Raw genomic sequence first — 23,401 nt, 5'->3', positions numbered from 1 at the left:
TTATTAACATTTTCCTCATCTCTTTTTTAAGTCTAGACAATCAACAAAACGATGACCCAAGCCCTGATTGGTGGTATTTGCTGATTTCTGAGGTGTAAATGCTGTCACTGAAAATTGAACAATCAGCCCTGGGAGCTGACTCCAGAATACTCCTGCCCCTAACAGTGACCATAGACTGACCCTTGATCTTGGCCCCATCTGATGGCTCTCTAACCCCAGTCACAGAAGGATCCTTAGACCTAATCCCATCTTGAGTCATAACTTTGCCCACAGCCTGACTGACCCTTGATTCTTTCACAGACCAACTCCAATTTTGACCAAACAACAACCTCTAATCCTGGCCTCAGATTAATCTGTAATACCCGTCACAGACTCACCTGTTGCCTGTGATTGTCAATGTTTTGCATCAGTTGGGAAACTGGTGGGGTAATAAATCGTTTCTTTTAACAGACACTTTACTGAAGGTTAGTTAGGGCCTTCTCCCTGCCTTCTTCCATAATCCTAAAGGCCTGCACACTGTCAGATAATATGTACACCCATTTCACAGACAGGCAAAGTAGTGATGAAGCTGGATCTGAACCAAGAGGAAAAAACAGGGAGATGGGAGTAGGGAAAAGGAGTGGGAGGGGGCAGAGAGCCTAGGCTTGTTGGTGCTACCCTGGTCATTTCCCAGTCCTTGTGGCCAGACTAGGGCAAAGGAGCTGCCGATATCTAGTGTCCTGGGTCCCCGGAACTGAACAAGTAGCTGCCCAGGGGGTTCAACCCAAGATGGCTTGGGAAAAAAAATGGACAGTGATAGGGTCAGTGCTGGGGAGTAGGTCCTAGGCTAAGTTGTACTGAAAGAGACAGTAGGTTTAGCATTGTGACAGGCACAGGTCAGGTCAGGCAGGAGGGTATTAAAAAAGAAAAGAGAAGGGAACAAATATTTATATGGAGCCTACTATGTCCCAAGCACTAGAAGGAGAAGACCCAGAGGCCTTCTGCCTCCTGTAAACCAAGGTCTGGAGGGCCTACAGGATGACCCCATCCTCAGCCCACTGAAGGCCTAGTGAACCTGATCAAGTTCTACTCTTTTAAGAAACCTTCCCTGACCACCTCCATCCATAGTCTCTCCCTCCTCTGAATTCTATCTACCTCCTGGAACCGTAGCTGAAGCAGGCGGTACGTACACAGCGGGGCTGAGTTAGTGCCCCCTCTACCAAGGCCCTTTCTATAACTGCAGAAGCTTCAGTTCCCATTCAGTCCTCGGCTGGGGCAGGTCAAGGTTGGGAGAGAGGAAGGTGAGGGATCTGAGTAATAATTGTCCATGAATATTAATGTAGCCGTCACCAGGGCAGACAGTCACCTGGGCCTCGGGAGAAGCAGGCATGGCTGAGAGTGAGGGCTGGAGCTCATTGGGCAGGCTTCTCTGCTGGACTAGCTGTTACTGAGGCTGCAACTTTCCATTGGCCCCAATCCCTCTATTCTGAGAGGCTTCTCTAGCTGGGGGCATCCTGGAGAGAGAAGGGATGTGCACCCATCACAAACTATTTCTATATCTCTGTATGAAGGACTTTGACACGTGTGCATATGGACCTATATGTTCAAGATTCTCTACAACTTGGCTCTAAGCATTCTTCCAACCTTGGAGTCAGTGTGGTATAGTCAAAGGAGCATGGGATTTGAAGGCAAAGGACCTGAGTTTGAATCCTGGCTCAGCAACTTAAACCCTGTGTGAATTCAGACATGTCACAACCACTCTGGGGGTGTTTCCTCATCTGTGACACGAGAGATTTGCCCTTCCATCTCTAAATCTGACCCCCTATTACCTCCAGGATCAGCTATAAAGTCCTATGCCTGGCATTCAAAGCCCTTCACACTCTTCCAGCACTTCCAATATCTTTGCCCCCTTCTAGGAGCTCCCCAATCTAGCGACACTCATCTTCCTCCCACAAGACCCTCCGTTTCCCTACTCTTTGCATTTCTATTGTCCCCCACGCCTGAAATGCTCCTCTTCCTCACCTCACCCTCCTGCCTTTCTTGGCTTTCTTCAAGGCTCAGGTCAAATGGACTCGATTCAGGCGGCCTTTCCTGGTCAGCCCTCCCTCTGCCATTAACCCCATCTATGGTGTGTTTGTCCAGTTATTCAGAGTTGTGGGCCTGCTGTCCAGCCCTTTCAGACTTTACTCTGTACATGTCACCCCAGTTCTCCCTTTCCAGCATCATCTCAGACTCAGCCCATGCGGAGCTCTACCATGTCCTTTCCACACATGGGAACTCTTACCTCTCTACCTCTGCTTTTCCTTCTTATCATACACATATTACCCTGGATTCTAGCTCCAGGAATCTCCGTCACATCTCCCTGTTAGAGTATAAGCTCTATGAAGGCAAGGACTATGTTTCAGTTGCACATCAAGGACTTAGTTGAAGTTTTATGCCATGTGGCATGTCATGGGGATCTAAATGTGTCCCTGAGTTTGCCCAGTCCAGTAGACCACGCCTTCAGACTGTCTGAGGCTCAGCCCCTTAGAGTCACTCGGGCTCCCGAGTTCCCTTTGACCCTTCACTCTCTCTCTCCCTCATCTCTGCATTCAATCAGCACCAGGTCCTGGTTTTTTCTTCAGGACATTTCTTAGATCCATTCCCCTTTCTACATCCATTCCCACCATGCCATACCCTAGAATACCATCGCTTCCCACACCTTCGATTTGTGGTCAGAGTTGGGGATGGCAATCAGGGCTCAATCTGTGTAAGCCTGGGTCCCCTGCCTTCAGGCTCCCTTTACCCTTCCAAGCCACTATTCACATGATGTCAGGCTAATTCGTGCCACAGTACTTACATAATTCACTCTCCTAATCTCCTGCCTTCAGAACAAAGCCCAAACTTCTTGGCTTAGAATTCTCAGTCCCTCACAACCCAGTTCCCCCTTTCCAGCATCATCTCAGACTCAGCCCATATGGATCTCTACCATGTCCTTTTCATCTAAGGGATCTGTTGTCTCTGTCTCCTTTCCACAGTGAGAGCCGTTCCTCTTCACATGCTAATCCTTAAGTCTTTTGTGCCCTATCTCCTTCCTTCCACTTACTCACACCCTGGCCATCCTTCCAGCCACAGCTTACCCCTCTCCTCCTCTGAGATCCTAGAGTAGAATGTCTTCACCTGCCCTGCACTGCCCACTCTTTACTGTGTGTGCACATCATTCTCCCAATTAGACCATGAGCTCCCTTAAGGTGACTCTCTCATAGCACCTGGGGCATGGAGGTTCAGAATTGAGAAACTGACTCCTTCTCTCCCATCCCAGGAAAAGGTCAATGAATGGGTTACCCCAGATTTTCCCCAGAATGCCTGGGGCACCATGTACCAAGGAATCCTGCTGGTATTAGAAGTAAGTCAATACTACTTATGCCAAAAAGCAGTAGGGCATGACAGATCACATGGTCATCAGTAGAAACACTAGTTTTGGATTCAGGACACCCAGGCTAAAACCCCAGGTCCTTGTTTACTAGCCCTCACATTTCTGACTCTTGGGTTCCTTCCCCATCTGAAAAAACAGGGCTAGTTCCCATCATCTCACAAGGTGGTGGTGAGATTACTACTACTTTGTAGATTGTGAAACATTACTGGGAGTTGAGCTGTTAACATCATTATCTTGTCAGCCACCCAAGGACTATCCAGGAGAGCTCTTGCTGAGCCCAGGAGCCCCTCTCAGACTTACCTTCTCCTGGTATTGGCGCCGTGAGGAGTCCAGTGACTGGATGAGGGCTGTAGCATGGCCGATGAACATGGCGTAGCAGGTGGCACCCACAATCATGCTAAGCATGGTGAGCCAGACATCCGACATGCCCATTGGTGCCTGCTTCCCATAACCTATGCAGAGCATGTGGCTCATGGCCTTGAACAAGGCATAGGAGTACTGCTTTCCCCACGAGTCATTCTGGAGACAGACAGACAGAAAGACAGAATGACAGACAGTCATTATCTTCCACTCCCACAGAACAAGGCACCTGGTTTAGGGTTGAAGTAACAGAGTCCAAACCAAAGGAAAGAGCATGGGAAACCTCCCAGGGAAGATTCATATGAACTGATGCAGAGGGAAGGAAGGGAAATTCACATGTTAACCACTAGAATGTAAAGAGAAACAGCTATGAAAGTTTTAGAACTTTGCCTTGTGGTGAGCAACTGGGATTTGCACAGAATGAAAGGAGCTCCTGCCTCTCTCCTCTCTGGGGAAAGGGGGTGGGTTATGGGTGCATTCTTCCTGAATGCTGCTGACCTTCCCACTGCTTATTCTAGCCATGAGCTTTGTCTGACCAAGGCTACAGTCTATATTTGCCTGCCCACCTTCAAAACTTTCATTTAGAGTTATCCCTTCCATATCATGGGAGTTAGGGGTGCAGCATCCTGGTGATCTGGAAAACCTGCTTAAAATTGTTTGGACCTCCCTTTGTACCAGAGAAGAAGTCTGAATTATTATGGAATTAAAATATAAAATACATTTATACTATACAATACTATACATTTATTTTATGTACTTCTGAAATTCTAAACTCTTTCTGTGTCTTTTACTGTTTTCTGTGTCACATGTTTTCTGTGAATTCCACAAAACACCCCCCAAATTCCCATTTAATTTCTTATGCTGACCCTCCATATATTGAAACCATAATGGGGAAAGTCATGATGGGGAAGGGATAATGGTAGTATGTTAATTATGGCCATTCTGTGCCTGTGTTCCCCGGGAAAATCTCTTGGCTGAGACTAAACCCAGCTGGATTGAATTTTCTCTCTTGTGCGTCAGGAGTACCCCATCAGATGTGGCCAGCAGGCTGATTTGTTTACTCCACCATAGATAGATCAGGAGGGTTCTGTTAAATGGAGAGGGGATGGGGAGGGGGGGGCAATGGAAAGGAGAAGAGTCATTGGAAAGTGACAATTACATTTTAAAAAATCAATTAAAACTTAAAAAAACCTCAAATTCTCAAATGACAAAGGAGGTAGTTATCTTCCAAAGGGTCAGGAGTAGGGATGGGTTTGGGGGCTGGGGGAGGGAAAGCGTTAAATGTCTCAAGAACCATGTGGTTTGCTGTGTAATGATGGCAATAACAAACAGTTTTTGTTCTGTCCCAGCCAATGCAGCCCAGGCTGTTGGAGTGAGGTCATATGCCTGGTAAGAGGCAAAGCTCTGTCTGAGTTAGAAACATAAAATGGGGACAATCCCATGACTTTTTTTGCACTTTGATTCCCCCAAATTGTCTATTTCCCAGCAGAGCTTCCATCTCAGACAAGAAGACCCGGCAGGAGCACGATCTGGGCCATTCTTTCTGTAAAGGCAGCATTCAACCCAGCTCACTGGTTAGATTCCAAATGAAGGCTTTTGACCTTCTCTCCTCCCTTGGTGACTTGGGGTTTGCCTAATCACTCTCTCCACTCAGAGCCTACCTCCCAGTTCAGGTATCTCTCACTGAACTTGATATTTGGAAACTTAATATCTCAGCCTCAGTTTCCTCTTTTGCAAAATGGAGTGGACTGGGGCGGGGGGGGGGAAGGGGACGGCTGAAATGATAGCCTGGAGATCATTATATCAAAAGTCCCCCTTGAAAATTTAACGGGATTATGACAATATCTATAAGTAATCAATATCAATTAGATTATACACCAGGAAATTGACCATTTAAATACCCTTCTACAAACTGAAACCCATTGAGTCTCATTGTTAGATCAGAGCCACAGTGACCACAGATTCTTAGAGCTGGGAAGGAGGCACCTCGAGATCATCTGGTCCATCCCTCTGTAGACTCCCTGAAAAGTGGCATTCCAACCTCTGCCTGAACTCCCCACTTAACCACTCCTTAAGACACCCTGCTGCTTTTTTGAATAGTTCTCATTGTGAAGAGATTGTTACTTGAGCCAGAATCTGCCTCTCTCTGATTTCAATCAATTAATCCATCAACATACATTTAATAAGCACCTACTGTGTGTCAGACAGGAAAGGAAGCAATTTTTACTTGTAAGCTTACAGTCTGGGAGCCTGGAAAAGGGGTGGGGGGAACACAGCAAAGACATTTATAAGGATACAGAATAAATGTAAGGGGAATAAAGTCAAGGTTAAGGTAGTTAGAGAGGGAGGACACTAGCAGCTGTGTGGGAAGGGGAGGAGGAATTATTAGAGGCTTCCCATGGAATGTGGTACTTGACTTGTGTCTTGAAGAAGAGAGGGCTCTGTGAGGTGGAGATGAGTAGGGAGTACAGGAACTGGCCTTGAGGTAGGAAGAACTGAATTCAAATCCAGCCTCAGACACTTAGTAGCTATGATCCTGGGCAAGTCATTTAACTTCTGTCTGCCTCAGTTTCCTCAACTGCAAAATGAGGATAAAAATAGCATCTACCTTCCTGAGTTGTTGTGAAGCTCAAACAAGATGTTTGCAAAGTGCTCAGCATGGTGCCTAGCAGATGAAGAAGCTGAGTCAGATGGAGGTTAAGTGACTTGCCCAGGGTCACACAGCTAGTAAGTATCTGAGGTAGGATTTGAACTCAGATATTCCTGGGTCCAGGTCCAGCATTTTACCCACTCTGACACCTAACTGCCATATGTTTGTAAATGCTTAGCCAGTGCCTGGTACATAGTAGGTACCTCTAGGCACTTCCTGAGGCACTTGCATAAGACAGTCTCCATAACAGTTCTTCAAATACCTAAAAGGCAATGATTATGCAACTTGCCTCCTAGATTTCTCTCCTTTGACTAAACATTCTCTTCCTTCAGCCCATCCTCACAGGGCACGATCTCCAGTTCCTCCACGGTCCCAGTTACTACCCTTTTCTGGACATGGTTTCAATATCCCCTCTAACACAAGGTGTCTTGAACTAAACACAATACTCCATACATTATCTGGCAGGGTTGCCACCTCCCTGCACTACTGCAGTCTAAGGTCGTATCCCATGATTGACTCCAATAAACCTATGGTCCACTAGAACCCCCAGGTCTTTCTCATGTGAACTCCTTTTTCAATGCATTTCCCTCATCCCATTACAGTTGGTTGTTGAATCCACGTATACCCCCAATTAAATTTCATATTATCTTTAGCCCACTCTCCTAGCATGTCAAGATCTTTTTAGATACCAGTTCTATCATGGAATGGTCTAACTATTCCTCCTAGATTCCTGTCTTCTACACACTTACTAAGAATCCTCTCACCTGAATAATTTATTAAAATACTGGACAGAATTGGGGATGGAATACAGAGCCTTGAAGCACGGCGCTAGAGACTTCTCTCCAAGTTGACAATAATCCTTCAGTCAACAATCTTTGGGTCTTGTCATGTAACCAGTGCTGATCTGCATTTAGTCCATGCCTTCCCATCTTGTCCACAGGAATATCATGATAAATCTATAAAAAGTTTTACTAAGGTACAGGTACACTCTATGGCAGTCTCTGGGTGTATATATATCGTCTTCAAAAGGCAACAATGAGATTTGCTCTTGATCAGTCTCTAACATTTTTCTGGAATCAAAATCAAGCACACTGACCTATACTTTGAAATATCTACCTCCTAAAAACTGTAACAGGCAGTGAGGTGATATAGTGAATAGAAGTCAGGCAGACTCATCTTCTTGAGTTCAAATCTAGCCTCAGACACTTAATAGCTGTGATACCCTGGGCAAGTCACTTCACCCTGCTTGCCTCAGTTTCCTCATCTGGAAATAGCAAATCACTCCAGTATTTTTGTCAAGAAAATGCCAAAATGGGTTCACAGGAAGTCAGACACTGGAATGACAACACAAAAACTAGAACGATATTTGCCTTTTTCCAGTCTTCAGGCCCCTCTCCTATCTCCCACAATTCCTCAATTATCACTGACAGAAATTCAGCATTAACATTTACAGATATTTTGGTATTCAAAGCCTGGACTAACTTTGTCCAGGTCTAAGGACCAGGTGCAGTTTCTTCTCTTCCTCTTCCTTATGTCACATTTCAGTTCCCTGAAAATCTTCAGTCTCCTCCCATCCTTACTAGCCTGAAAGTTATTCTCCTTGACAGAGAAAAGAGAAACAGCATAAGACTTCATCATTCTACTTTTTCTCTGTCAGTAAGAAGGTATTCTCTTGCCCCCAATTTTCCAAAAAGTGACTTTCGTTATCTTTAGCATTTATGATAAGCATATTCTCATAATGGGTTTTAGCTTGGCAGTTTTCTTGTAGGACCTTGACTTTTTTCTGTATCCATCCTCCATCTGCCTGCCTCTCTTCCGTTTCTGGGATTATCCTTTAAATATATGAGTTTATGGATAAGCTTCCTGCACAGCTGTATGGGTCTTCCCTTTTTCCTCCTTATTAGAATCAGTTGTGTGACTGTATAATGGTAAGGACGTCCTTGGAAAACTCCCTTTCCTCTAGAGCCAATTTAGTTCAAAGCAAATCAACAGCCATTTACTGAGTGCCTACTGTGTGTGAGTCACTTGGCTAGGCATTGGGAATGCAGTCACAAAAAACAATGAAAAACAGTCCCTCTCTTCACGTAGCTTATATTCTACTGATACAATGTGAAAACAGAGGATGCAGAGAACATTAATCACTAGGGAGATCTAGGGAGGCCTCCAGGAGATGGTACCTGAGCAAAGGATCCTGGGTGCTGAGGGTAAGGAAGGTGTGTCCATTCCACAGCCATGGCAGACCAGCCAACTGCCCTTTTATAGCCACAGGTCATTGGGATCTGACCTCTCAGCTCTGAACTGTGAAATCCACTCTCTCAAAGTCTAGGGTATGCAGGGTGTTCCCTTAGCTATCAGTCACAAGCCACTCTAATATCCATCCCATGGTCACAGCCTCCCAAGGCTCCCGTCATGTCTGTTTTACCAACCAATTTGTCCTCATTGGTCACAATCACTTCAAGAATAGCAGTCCCCCACTTTGCTTTCTCCACCTTCTGAAGGATGGAATTATCAGCAAAGCAAGTCAAGGATTTATCAGCTGTATCTGCTTTACAGATATAGAGCAAGTCAAAGCACTGCTCCCTTCCCCCATCCCCCGATCCCCTCACTGCACACACAATTTCATTTTGCCATATCAAAATTTTTGTGATCTGTTAGGAACTCTTTATCCAATTCCCCCATTCATCTGGAGGTGTGCAGGTGCCCTCACCATAACATGGCCTCTGTTTATTTCTCCTTTAACCCTCACCCAAATGCTTTTTACCAGGCATTTCACCTCCAGGTCCTGTCCCACCCCTCAGATTTATAGATTTCCATATAGGCGAATATCTAGTTGACATTCAATTAGAATTTGATTCAAGGGTTACCACGGCCAAAGAATTTGTCACCAAGCATCTGGCCCTGTGGTGATGAGCCAGAGAAGGAGGAGAGTCAACTGACATATATGGTACTTTCCACAATCCCAAGTTTCTTCTGGGAGAAAGGGTCATCTTTTTAACATCAGCAGTCTTCAGTGACGTTCTGTGGCGATTCATGTGACTCTCTGAAGAATTAAAGTTGTATGTAATTCAGAGGCAAATGGCAAGGTCAGACTACAGGGTGTTACTTAAAGGAAGAATTCCTTAAGAGAAGTGGCATTCAGGATAGCATCAGAGAGATGTAAGAATGAAGAAGAAGGTGGGCCAGTCATGCTACAGAGAGGAGTGGCTCTGTTGGTATCCAAGAGTAGCCTCCAGGCCCCTTACCCTCCTCAGGGCTCAGTTGGCATTGCCAGTAAGCAAATCAAAGTTTGGATTGGGTTCGTTTCCAGGCATGTGTGATGGAGGAGTCTTTTCCCCCACTTCAGAGCATTTGCAATATTTCCTGCCTGGTTTCAATCCACCAAGTGGGGGGCTTCTTTTGACCACATATGAGTGACTGAAGTACTGGCACAATGAAATAGCAAAGAGTCTTCTGGTGGTCCAAAGAGCCTGGATGTCTGATGAGGCAGAAAGCTTTTCTTATCTGTGTGTCCCTCACCAGTAGAATGCAGAGGCCCTGCCTTTTTTGTCTTTGCATCTAAGGTGTCCAGCACAGTCCATGTCACACAGTAGGTGCTTAACAAATGTTTACTGAATTTGAATAAATGAGGTAACTTGGTTATAGAGAGGACAAAGTATAGGGGCACAGATAACTCCCAGCCCATAACCAACTACTGAAAGCCCACGTCTCTGGGGATAAATATATAAGCCCTCTTTGTATAATCTGGATGGAGTAGTGACATTCTTAGGATGAGAATGCCATAGGCTGACAGGATGCCTTGTCTCTCATGGACACAAACCATCTCCATGTTTGATTGAAGGCAGCTTGGTTTAGGGAAAATAGCTCTGGCTCTGAAGTCAGAGATCCTGGGTTCAAATCCTGCCTCTAACAGTTACTACATATGTGACCTTGGCCAAGTCTCTTATCCTTCCTGGACCTCACGTTCCTGACCTGTAAAATGAGGGGAGATGGCCTCTGAGGTTCCTTCCAGCTGTACATCCATGATCTTATTATTGGGCTTTCTACTTGATTGAAGCAGGGAGGGGCAAGATGTGCATCCATTTGATACATGTGGAAACTGAGGCCAAGAGAGAGTGGTAAGAAGCCACTTGCTCAGGGCCATTTAAGTGGGTCTAAGTTTGATCTGAAGGAAGAAGCCAGATCTCCTGGCAGCCAGAGCTGACCAGGCCTAGCCTTTGGGGCCCAGCCATCAGACAGACAGGTGGTGTAAGGCTGCCAGGGTGGGCTGCTCCAGTCCCAACCAGGCAGAACCAACTCCTGGTCTCCCAGGGCCAGCTGCTTCCTTTCTTAATTGCCAGAGCCTCGAGGGGATTCAAGGGAAATTCAATTCATATGTTTCTGATTCATTTACACTTAGCTCATCAAAAGGCTGTTTTGTAAGGAGACTGTTTGATGCTGAATATGCCTCCCGGTCTTTTTCACGGTCTTTCAAAGGTTTTTCTCCTCCCCCTCGGAACTGGGGATTTGCCTTTAGACCTAATCAGAGACTCTGGAAAGTGGAATTTAGCAAGTGGGATTTAATTTTCCCCAACGGCGACGCCAAATTGGGGCGGGGGAGGCGTTCATGCTCTCCCCATTTTATTCACACTTAGGAGTCATGATCTGAAGCCCTCTAGGCTCCCGAGGGTTGAAAATGTAGTCGGATCACCAAGCTCCCAGGAACCCTGCAGGGAGGCTGTGGGTCTGGGGAATACCCATAATTTATCTTCTTTTTTTTTTCCCCAGTAAAATTTATATTAAGTGGTTTTGTCAAAGTGGTGTTTATCTGTACTTGGAGGCTAAGTGACCAAGCTCAGAACACTGGACCAGAAACTCTGCCAGGTTCTGGTCCAGGTTTCACCAAAACTGGCTCTGCAGTCTTAGAGAAACTATGTAACCTTTTTAAAGCCTCAGTTATCTCCCCTGTAAAATGGGGATAATAAGTATTCCAGCTCCCTCTATGACAACGACCCTCTGGAAGCCTGGTTAAGTCTACAGACTCCTCCAAATAATATCTTTAAATACTGAAAATAAAACAAAAAGGATTACAAAGGAAACAAGTTGTTTTGAAATTTACCCAAAAATATTTTAAAAAACAAGTTGGTAGGAGCCTCGCTGAAGATTCCCTGCCCTAAGGGGTTCTGTGAGAATCATATAAAATGTTGAATGTGAAAGCACTGTGAAAAAAAAATATGAAATCTTTCCAATAGGGTCAGAACAAGCATGGAGTGAACGTGGCTTTGTCAGATCTGGGGATAGGATGCTTCCTCACTATGGCAACAGACAGCCTTGCACTCAGCCTCAGGGTCCCAAGTGCTGCTGCTCAATGGGACCCCTCCCAAGCTGACACCCCCTAAGGGTCCTTTCCTCCACTGGGTCTTTTTTTTTCTCCCGGGAGGACAGAGAATGCTCCCATCATTATACCCACTTTCTACTATTCTATGCCCTGAGGCTGCCTGAGGTGTCATAATTCCTAGTTATGGCTCTGCTCTGCCATTGTATTATTATCAGTTTGGGGTGTCAGGCTCAAGTATCTTGGGAGTGGGGCTGTGAACCCAGGGGATGTCTGGTCAGGACCTTGTCTGCCAATATGGAAACCGAATGAAGATGTGGCCCTGTATGGGGCCAGATTAATATCCTAGACTCCCCAGTGGGGAGGCCCAGAGAAAGGAAGAACTGAAGTCCTAGAGTATGTAATGCTAAGAACTCTGGATCCTGAAGGAGGAGATTGTGCTGCCACAGGCTTACTGGGTGACCAGGTACTCATTCTTGCCCTGCCTCAGTTTCTTTCTCTGTTAAATAAGGGGATTGGGCTGACTGACCTCTAAGGCTGCCTTTCTTGCTTTAGAATCTAGGGTTCTGCTTTGGGCTTGGAGGGCATAGTGAATTCAGCACTGAAGAGATGGGGTGCCACAAAGGCCCTGAAGTAGGCAGGAGGAGGCAGGGCCAGTGCCACAGCTCAGGAACCACATTGACTGACAAGCCGGACAATGTGCAAAGGAAGAACACCAGGGTGCTGAAAGGTCTTCAGTCCAGGTCCTAAAAGGAGCAGGTGAAGGAACTGGGAGCTTTTATTTAGAAAACGACAAGACTGGAAGGGGCGTTGGGGTACGTATTTTAAGGAATATGGAAGAGGGACTAGGTTTAATCTGTTTGGCCCTAGGGAAGTACAGTGCAGCTTGATATCAGATAAAGCTACCCCACAATTAGAGATGTGCCCAAGTTAAAAGGGGACAGGCTATGGGTCACTCAACCCTCATTGAATGTCTTTAAACATAGGCCAAGGCAAATGGTCACTTACTGGGGACAGTGTAATACAATAAATGTTTATTGATTGACTGAATGATTCATTGATTTTGATGGGTTTTTTTCCCCTCCCCACTAGGCAGTTGAGTGTGAGTCCGAGTTCAAATATTACCTTGGACATTTCCCAGCTCTGTGACTCTAGGCAAGTGACTTACCTTCTCGGTCTTAGTTTCTTCATCTGAAAAATTGGAACGATAATGACACCTAACTCACAAAGCTGTGAGGGTCCAGTGAGAAGATGTAAGTAAAGCACTTTGCAAACCATAAATTTCTGGATAAATATCAGGCTTTGTTCAGGTGGAGATCGGACTAGATGGCTCCTGAGGTTTCTCCCAACTCTTAAAAAACCTTTGTGATCCAGTGATTCTGTGAGCCAGGTCACATCCCCAGGAAGAGGCCCCCAGTGCGTGAAGGCCCTGGACTTACCACCATGCGATTGAGGGACACCCAGCAATCCCCAGGAAAGTCCTGCAGCATGGGCACCAGGAACTGGAGGCAGCCGTCCCAGTGACAAAGCAGAAGCATCATCCCAATGAGGTTCACGATCCGGACGACGGCGCTGGCCAGATCATAGGTCATGTGGAAGATCTGCCCGTGGGACCACAAGAAGACAGTTAAAGAGCAGCCTGGGAAAAGCCTAGCCTTGCCTGGTCAGGAAAGATCCCAAACAGCTCCCAACGTGTTGACTGTGCATTTGCATGTGATTTGCATTTAATTTACATACATTCCACCACAGTAGAAAAAGTCTCTGCTTGGTGCCTGGGTTCTGCCTAGAGCCAAGGTTCTGGTCCCCTCTGAGCTCAGGTACACCCTCCCTCCATATTCCCTCTTGCCCTACTTTGTCCCATCCCCTGCTCCCTCACACGCTGACCACCTTCACATGCTGATATTCCTTGAACCTCCTTCTCACTCCCTCAGGCCTAAGAAATCTCTATCACAGTGAATAAGGATTTTACTGAGCCCCACTGGGTGCCTAGCCTTACCCTGAGGAATGTTGTGGCTGGAAGGGAGAAGAGGAAACAGGTCCAGCCCACTGGGAGTGCCCAATGTCACCAAGAAGCCCAGAATCACCCCCAAACCGTCCTCACATAGAGAGGCACGGGGAAGTTGAGCGCCTTGCCCAAGGTCATACAGGCAGTAAGTGTCAAAGGTGGGATTTGAACCCAGATGCTGGTTTGAGATCTAGAGCAGAGACCAACACATCCAATTTCCTCATTTAGCAGGTGAAAACAGATCTATAAAGGTGGAAAGTTTTAGGGTTCCTAGATTCAGAGCTAGAAGAGGCCTCAGAGGCCATCCAGGTTTATACGTTTCCTTGTGTTCACAGCATTTAACACAGAGCCTGGAACATAGTAGGTGCTTAATAGTCCAACCCAGTCGTTTTCCAGGTGAGGGCTTTGTTAAGGAACTTGCCCCAGGATGCACAAGTTTGAAGGGCTGGATCTGATCCCTCCAACTCCAGTCAATGTCCCACCGCCTCTCCTCAAACACCCAGACTTGAAGACACCTGGCTCTTCCCCCTCCCCCACCTCCAGGGAGCCAGTCCGCCCCTCCCCCCACTCCCCACCATGGACTCCAGGGCCAGTCACACAAGGACATGGATTTGTTAGCAGCTGTGGTTACTTCTCTAAAAATAACTCTTTGCCTTTGGGATGCTGTCAGAGGTGGCTGGGCGCTCTCCCAAGGCTAAATATACTGCAGCCCGGTTCTGCCCAGCGTGTGGATAGGGGAGGGGTCCGAGGGATGGGGACGGGGCAGAGGTAGCCAAGCAGTCAGGACCTGGGAGTTATGTCGTCCAGTTGAGAGTCCCCAGCCAGGATCCAATTCAGTTAGAATTTACTTAGTGTCTGCCATGCCCCAGGCGTTATGTTAGGGCTGGGGATTCAAAGAGGAAAACCCACAGGGCCCTGGTTTTGAAAGAGTTTACACATGAACAGAGAAAATGAGACAGGAACACGGATAATTGAGACAAGATTAGTGAGATGGAAAGGGAGCTGAGCTTGCAGCGGCAGGCCCTGAATTTGAATCCTGCCCCAGCCACTTAGCAACTCTGTGATTGGGCAAATCACTTGTCTTTTCTAGGCATCAGTTTCCTCTTCTGTAGAGTGGGGGTGCTGGTGGAGTAGATGTCCTTCTGCAGCCCTTTCCCATGCTGGAGATTCTATGCCCTGGGTTTTCCCCAGCTCTGCCCCTTCCTAGGGGGCTCAAAGTCAGAAGATCTAAGTTGGGCCCTGCCAATTCTCCCAGTAACCCTTAAAGCCTTTGCATTTTCTGGGCCATAGTTTCCTCCTCTGTGAAATGGGAAGGCTGGAGAGTTCTTAATGCTCTTTTTGTCAGAGACCCCTTTGGCATCTGATGAAGCCTGTGGACCCCTTCTCAGAAGAATATATTTTTTAATTAATCTGTTTGTTTCTTTTCAGTTTACAGGATTCAATTCCACAATTCCTTGAGTTTCACATTTTGTCCCCCTCCTGCCCCCTTCCCCCCATGGAGGCATACAGTCAAGTATAGGATCTGTAAATACTTTCACATTATACATTTCAGAAGAATATTTTTAAGTGAGTAAATGAAATGCTAAATTTCAGTTACAGGTAAAGAAAGATGCTATTTTTTCCCATCCAACTTTGAATCCTTTGAAATCTACCCTGGGCGCCCAGGGATCCCAGTCAAGAACCCCCGACCTAGACAGACCCTTCTAGCTCTTGGTTTCCATCACTCCAGGCTACTCAGAGTCTCTGTGCATAGGGGTACCAGGGGGCCAGGGGAAGATATAGATCATGCTTTTTCAACTTCTAAGGTTTTTCTCAATTTGTCTGCAAATCGCTGGTGAGCTCACGGGAGGAGCACAAGTCCCTTGGGAATCGAGAATGAAAATTAAACCAAATTCCTGCTTGTCAGAAGCTTTCAGTCTGTTTCAACACACAATTTAATTAGACATTTATTAAGTGCCTGCTGTGTGTTCAGGGTGGTGAGTTCTGTTGTCAGATCCAGGACGGCCTGGGTTGAAAGCCCATTTTCTTGCTATGTGACCGTGGCCGGTCACTTATTGAACCCTAGGTGACCCCTCTAAAGAGAGGAATAGGGACTGGACCCATGTAGGGTTATATTGGTGTAGGGAAGTAATAGGTGCTTTGTTATCTGCTTATAAATGGGCTTTGATCTGGTGGATTCCTAGTGCAGGAGATTCCACACCAGAGAAGTCCCAAATTTTCCATAGGATCATAATTTCATAGATTTATAGCTGATAGGAACCTCATAGATTCCAAAGCCCCCAGCCCCTTTTTATAGACGAAGGAACTAATGACCAAAGAAAGGAAGTATCTTGCCCAACATCAACCAGGCAGCCCCTGCCCTCAAGGAGGTCATGTTCTACTGGATTATGTCATAGGAATATAGAGTCAGAGCTGGAAGAGATATTAGAGATGATTGAGTACAACCCCTTCATTTTGCAGATGAGGAAAATGAGGCACAAAGAGGTTATACGACTTGCAAAGATCACACAACTAGTAAGTGCCTGAGGTAGGATTTAAATGTAGGTCTTCCTGACTCCAAACCCAGTTCCCTATCTACCCCATGTTGTTACCTTTCAATGCCTTTTCAACAATACACAGGCCAATGTGAGCTATGACCAGAAAACCCAGGTAAAACACCATATGCCTCCCTCCCCTCAGTACCAGAGTCAGGACTAAATGACAGAGAGAGGTTGGTGTGGGTGGGGAGGCAGGGACTTTCAACAAGTATAGATGGATGCAGTAATGGTGGAAATTTCAGGAAAGGGGGAAGGGAGAGGAAGTGTGAAGAAATGTTCCCCCCCTTGGTTCTAGTGGGAATATACAATTGTATGATATGATATGTAATACTTGAAAGCAGTCAAATCCCACTTTAAGCTCCATGTTGAGGTCCCCTCAAATGCTCTGGCACCCCATTTCAAAAACCTCCATACCTTTGCCTTCATTCTGCCTCAGTCACACACTGGGAGAATAGTCATGCTGCCAATCCCATGTAGGAATATGCAAGAGCTTAGGGAAGAACAGAGTGTCACCAACTAGAATCTTCTCAGAAAAATGTGGCTACACCAGGTCTGCCTGCCTGCCTTGTCCCTACACCCTCCAGACTCTCCAGGCACTGCTATCAGACCTGTGAGTACATCCTAAGATGCCCCTCCCATCTGCCCTGAAGCTGGACCCTACTAGGTCTTTCCACAGACTTGAAGTTGCACGTGGGTTCTTCTATTTGTATCCCCAGTCCTTAGCACCACCCACTCTCTGCTGGTTCTCTTCCTACTTGTCCAACCTGTCCATTATATGACCATCAGGTCCCAGCTCCTATGATCAGCCATAAGCCACTGATTTTCCTTTGACACTCTCCTATGTCTATACTCTTTCTTTTGGGTATCTAGCTAGCATCTGTAAGTTCAAATTCCAGGTAGGCAACTTCTAAATCTATAGATCTCTTCAGTCCCTTTTTCTGAGTCCAGGAGAAATGAATTACTTAAGGTCACACACCTGATAAGGATCAGAGACCACAGCCCTAGACCGGGTTGTAGTAAGGAGAAAAGTGCAGGTAATGAAGGTTTGCTCACAGCCGCCATCTCATTTCTCAGCAGTGTGCTTTAGGACTACCAATTTGTCAGTTATGTAGAAGATGGTTTGGAGGAGAGAGAGGTTAGATGTGGACATCTCTACATAGGTGCCCCATAGTCATCACAAACTCAACAGCCCAAAACAGAACTATTACGTTTCCTCCTAAATCTCCTCTTCCTCCTTCTAATTCCCCTATTTCTATCTGGGATACCATCACCTTCACCTTCACCTAAATTTGAAACTTAGGAATTATCTTCAACACTGCCCTCACTACCCCCGTGTTCAATTGGCCACCAAGGTTCAGTCAGTCTATCTGCACAAATATCTCTTACATCCATCTACTTCTCTTGACTTACGTAGTCACCACCCTAGTGACTCTCATTACTTCTCCCTTGGGCTCCTGCAATAGCCTCTTAATATAAAGCATCCAGTTTCACAGAAATCCCATTATCATGGAGAAATCATACTCTAATACAATGAATGAATCATAACTTCTGCTCCTGGAACTGAGGGCCATTTTCCTTTTCCCTAATTGATCTGCCCACATCCAGCCTCTCTCCTCTCCAATTCATCTTCCACATAGCTGCCAAATTGATAATCCTAGAAAGCGAGATGGTACAGTGGCTACAGTACTGGTCCTGGAATCAGGAAGAGCTGAATTCGAATTCATCATCGGATAGTAGCTATGTAACCCTGGGTAAGTCACTCAACCTCTGTTTGCCTCCATTTCCTCAATTGTAAAATGGCAGATTAAGAATAGCCCCTACCTCACAGGGCTATTGTAAGGATCAAATGAGATAATATTTGTGAAATGCTTAACACAATGCCTGGCACTCAAAACATGTTTATTCTCTCCCCTTCCCTCCCACACTGCTCAAGAAAAGAGACTGCCTCATTGTATGTACCTTTTTCCTTCTTAATATATAACAGTCTGGGACTATGGCCTCTGATACTCACTCAGTATGTGAAATTAGAAAACTCACTCTCTTTCTGGGGCTTAGGTTAGTCCTCTGTAAAATGGGGGGATTGTAGATTAGATGCTTCCTTAGGTCTTCTTTTTCGGTTCTCAGTCCTAGAGATATGACCCTGATTATGTGTGGACAAGGTCTGGTTCCCCTTCATACACTCCACATTCTATCCAAAATAGTCTATTTCCTGTTTCTCAAACTCTGCTTTACGTCTGCTGTCTCCATGTCTTGGAACAGGGTGTCTCCTAAGTCTGAATGGTTTAGGAGACATCTCCTCACCTCCACTTCTCATAATCCTTAGCTTCTTTCAAGTTTCAGCTTAAATATCAGTTCCTATGAGAAGCCTTTCTTGATGATCCCCGTGGATACATGCCATAGTCCTTCCCTCCAACCAGCCAGGAAATTCCTTGAGGCTAGAGTCTGTATTTTTTCAAGGTTTTTTTTCCTCTTTGGTGTGTATGTGTCTAGTTAACATGGTGCCTCGGAAAGAGTAGGTCAACAATAAATGTTTGTGGAATAAATTTTGATTGGAAAAAAATGTTAAGAAGGCTCTTTGGAAAAATCTTAGCTTCAATCTTGGGTGAGCTATGGGAAAGGAAGGGTATGTCGAGGCTCAGACCAGTAAGCAGTCTAGGGTAACTGTAGTAAGGGGATGAGTATTGTCCAATCAAGGTTGAGTATAGCCTAGAAAAAGGAGGACTGCATCTGGCCTGTCTCCTTGCTTTAAAGAAGAAGAAGGAAGATAGGGGTGGGGCTGTAGGGAAATGAGACAGGAATTGTGAGATGATCACATGGGACACTGGAAAGAAAACCGACCCGGGAAGCAGAAAGATCTGAACTGTAGTTACAGCCTCTATCTCATTCTAGCTGTGTGTTTGCCTATCTGTGCCTCAGTTTCCCTGAGTGTAAAATAAGGGGAGGGAGGTCTAAGGTCTCTCTTAACTCTTGTAGGACAGGGACTGAGGTGGTTGGGAGACAGTTCAAGTCTTGAGGGAAGGAGAACAAGCATTTATTAAACACCTACTAAATGCAAGTTATTGTGCTAAGCACTTTACAAATATCCCAATTTTACAGCTGAGGAAACTGAGGCAGGCAGATGTTAAGTGACTTGCCCAGGGTCACACTGTAAGCATGGACTCCCACTTTTACCATTCGTGACTTTGGGTAAGTCTGCCTAGAATCACATAGATAGTTTAATAACGGTCAGGATTCGAACATGCATCTTATTTCAGATCCTAAGATCTTTCTACCGCACTGCACTATCTCCTCACCTTTCTGAACCTCAGTTCCCTCTTCTGTAAAGTGTTGATACAAGTACTTGTATAACCTAACCCACAGGCTCCTAGTGAGGCAATTATGTGACTCAGTGGAGAGAGCACTGAGGCTTGGGTTAGAAAGACTGGAGTTCAAATCCAGCCTCAGACATTTATAAGTTGCGTGACCTTGACTGGGCAAGTCACTTGACCTCTGTCTGCTTCAGTTTCCTTAACTGTAAAATGGGGAGAATAATAACAGCACCTGCCTCCCAGCTCATTGTGAGAATCATACGAGATAATCAGTGTAAAAAGGGCTTAGCACAGTGCCCAGCATAGAGCAGCCCCTAAAAATGCTTCTTCCCTTCCCTCGTGAGGGAAAGTGTTTCGTAAACCTTAAAGCATTAGAGAAATGTGAGCCATTAGTAAGGTTTTATTGCGTGACTTTCTTTTTTTTTGCTTTTTCTTTTGGAGGGGGGAAGGCAGGGCAATTGGGGTTAAGTGATTTGCCCAAGGTCACATGACTAGTAAGTGTTAAGTGTCTGAGGCCGGATTTGAACTCAGGTCCTCCTGACTCCAGGGCTAGTGCTCTATTCACTGCACCACCTAGCTGCCCCATACTGTGTGACTTTCATGATTAGCTGGTCACAAGAAATCCATCAGCCTCCAATAGCTTATTGATAGGTCTGTTAGCCCAGCCCTGTGTGAAGCTGTGCTGGGAGGGGGACAAACAGGAGAAGATAAATACTAATGCCTTCCCCTTCAAGAGCTGCTGGTCTAGAAAGGAAACAAAACCTCCCCACATGACACAATGAGAGGGCAAGGCCAGTAGTGTGTGATTCAGACACAGGACGCCAGAGAAGGAAAAGTCACCGTGGCCTTCAAGTAGTCAGGTGTGGCTTCCTGGAGGAGAAGGAATGTGAGCTGAGACCACTGTTCTTTGTGTTGGAGAAGGAAATGGCAGTGTCTTTGCCAAGAAAAACCAAATGGGGTCATGGAGAGTGGGACCCGACTGAAACGACTGAAACGTCTGAACAATGACAACAGTACTCTGCATGGGGTCATGAACAAACAGTGAAATGGTTAGTTGAATGGAATTGAATTAAGCCCTGGACATTGGAAAGGAGTCAAATTGAGACATATTCCTCTCACAACATATTCCACTTTCCAACAGAACTGGACTGCTCATCTTCCCTTGTACATGGTCCCATGGTTTTCCATCTCTGTGCTTTTGCTGAACATGTTTCCCATGCCCGGAATAATGCCCTTTTTCAATGTCTCTGCCTAAAGAATCATTACCCTTCTATTATCGTGTCCCTCATAAGAACTTCCCTGATGGCCCCAGTCAGAAATGATTCTTCTTTCCTCTGTCATCACATAACACTTTGTACCTTTTCTATGTACTTATCTTGTCCTATTTTTGAGATACAGTTATTTGTGTAGTTTCCCATGGAAACGGGGGTTCATCTTTGTAATGCCACAATTCTCCCGGTGTTGCTGTATGGCTATGTAGAAGGTCACAGACTCCAAAGAGGTAAAAATGAATGTCACACAGAAGGCAATCAATAGAGAGACCCAGAGTGGGTGGCAACAGGCTGCAACAAATAGCCAAAAGGGAACTTCAAAGAACAGGAGTAAAAAATGTCCTCAAGAAAGTGTATGGTAGGAAGAAAAAATGGGTTGGTGAAAGTGAGGGCTGACAGGGGCACAGCCAAGTGTTGTACCCTCAGGATGTCAGGAGAAAATGATGAAGGCTGCCATGTTGGGTGGATGCCTGTGGAAGACTTATGGGAGGACAAGGACGAGAGTCACACAGGATGGGCAGGCATGGATGGATCGCCATCTGTACCACTGGTGGGAATGTCCAAGTCAACAGGATGACAGTCTTTGAAAAGTTTTTGAGGAAATTATGCATGTGACACAATCTCCTACTAGAGTATATGCTGTACAAGAACAAAGACCGTTTCTTGAATTTTTGTATCTCTCCCAATCACTGTTGGTAATCATGAAATAGGAGTTAGGTTATATGTGTAAAGGGAAGGATAACATATGCATAGCCCTACATTAGCATTCTCAAGGGATGCAAGAGCCCAGAGGAAGGCCTCTAGGGTGCTAGGCAAGCCTTCTATGGAAGGCTTTATGTAAAGACATGAATAAGAATTACACAAGAGGAGAAGGCGTGGATGGATTTGCAACCCATATTGATAGAGAAGGACTCATGTTGATGAGATCATGAAAACATCTTTGATACCAAAGGATCTGCTCTGGCACCTAGCATAGAGTTGCAGTACATAATAGATACCTAATAAATGTTTGTTGAATTGCCAAATTTAATTAAAGGGGATGGACATTCTGGGGTGGAGGGGAGAGGGATAGGGTAGCACATGTATGATGGTACAAACAGAAATGCCATGGTTTAAGTGAGCCTGCTGGATGGAAAGAACAGTGAGGAGACAGGCCAAAGTGGACCAGAGGCCTCAAGTGAGTTAATTCAACTCATCAAACATTAATTATTGCTTACCACAAGTAAGGCCCTGGGAATACAGAGACAAAAATAAAACAATCTCTGTACTAGAGAAGCTTACATTCACTGTTCACTTACTTCACCATGTTCTACTGTGGGAGCATATGTTTTATTTGGGGGAGAAGAGACTAACTTCTACTGGGAGGAAGTTTACATTCACTGAGGGAGTTTAGATCTTACTAGGGACTGAGGTTGTTCTGGGGACTTTGTATAGGATTCAGATATCCCATTCTGGTCATCACTCTCTCTTGTCAACTTTGGTTAGGGCTAGAAGGGAGTAAGAGATGTTTTCCCCCAAATATGTCTCCCTAGGGAGACAACTTTGACCAATCTATCAGATTGGGGGATGGGGAGAGGGCTTTAGCTGTGGCCTGTGAGCCATGGAGATTCCTGGGTTAGGGACCCAATTTCCTGAAGCAGGGCCCAGAAGTGACTGCATCCATCATTATTGGATCCAATGTGTCCTTTCAGTTCCCTCACCTCCTGTGAACAGGGATATCCCCAATAGACATCTAACATGAGTTATCATGGTGATAGAGGATCACGAGTGAAGGAATAAGGCCCAGAGGGCTTGGTTCAAGGCCCTGGAAAATCCCAACCTTACTTCTGGCCTGGAGGGACACAAAAGCTATCCCTCCTGAGTGGAGGCATTTTCTTCCCTGATCCAAAAACCCACCCCTGCCCAGCCCCCTTTAGAGGAAGAGAAAGGTGGAGGGGATGAATCAGGGGAAGGAGGCCCTGCTCTCTACTGTGAATGAAAGCGTAAGCTTTGGCCTGGAGAATGAAATGCCTGAAAGTAGCAGAAGTGACTTACTGGCCACCGCAGAGTCGTATCCCACCTTACTGGGGATGGGGGCGGGGAAGAGGACGAAATACTAGCTCAAGTACTACTACCCTTTTATCTTATGTCCCAGTTCCCAAGGCCTGAGCTACTCCCATTTCCCTGACCTGAGAGCAATCGTAGCTTACATATCTATAGAACCTTATACTTTACAAAGAGCTTTCCATATAACAAGTGATATGTATTATTATCCTCATTTTATAGAAGAGAAAACTGAAGCTCAAAGGAGTTAACTAATTTTTTACATAGCTAACAAATGTCAGAGCTGGGGCCTGAACTCAGAGGCCAATATTCTCTCCATGGTATACCCCATATTTCCCTGACCCAAGCTGTCTTTCTGCAAGGTTTTGGAACAAGGACTAGCTGCTTCCTGGAGAGAATGCCCTGGACATGATACATGAGGTCCAATCTCTCCAGAGGTCTATAAGCCACTCAGGTTAGGGAAAGCTACAGAAACGATGGACTGAGGTTATAATCCCAGGTAAGTAGAAGGATTTGGAGTTT

At 45.7% G+C, this 23,401-nt stretch overlaps 1 protein-coding gene across 1 annotated transcript in view; it reads right to left on the bottom strand.

Annotated features, from left to right (window-relative positions):
- HCN4 (hyperpolarization activated cyclic nucleotide gated potassium channel 4) overlaps window positions 1-23,401 on the bottom strand; it is a 66,891-nt gene that overhangs the window by 6,816 nt on the left and 36,674 nt on the right. Inside the window, exons 2-3 of the mRNA XM_069071521.1 lie at window positions 13,155-13,316; window positions 3,695-3,913 (exon numbers count right to left, since the gene is read on the bottom strand). Of these exons, the coding sequence (XP_068927622.1) occupies window positions 3,695-3,913; window positions 13,155-13,316 (381 nt within the window). The remainder of the gene's footprint in view (window positions 1-3,694; window positions 3,914-13,154; window positions 13,317-23,401) is intronic.

The sequence above is a fragment of the Petaurus breviceps genome, unplaced genomic scaffold, assembly GCF_028583685.1.
Source record: "Petaurus breviceps papuanus isolate PSGF00001 unplaced genomic scaffold, PetGlider_PUasm1.0 90825, whole genome shotgun sequence".
In the NCBI taxonomy this organism is placed as follows: Eukaryota; Metazoa; Chordata; class Mammalia; order Diprotodontia; family Petauridae; genus Petaurus; species Petaurus breviceps.
This window is presented reverse-complemented; position numbering and strand designations above follow the sequence as displayed.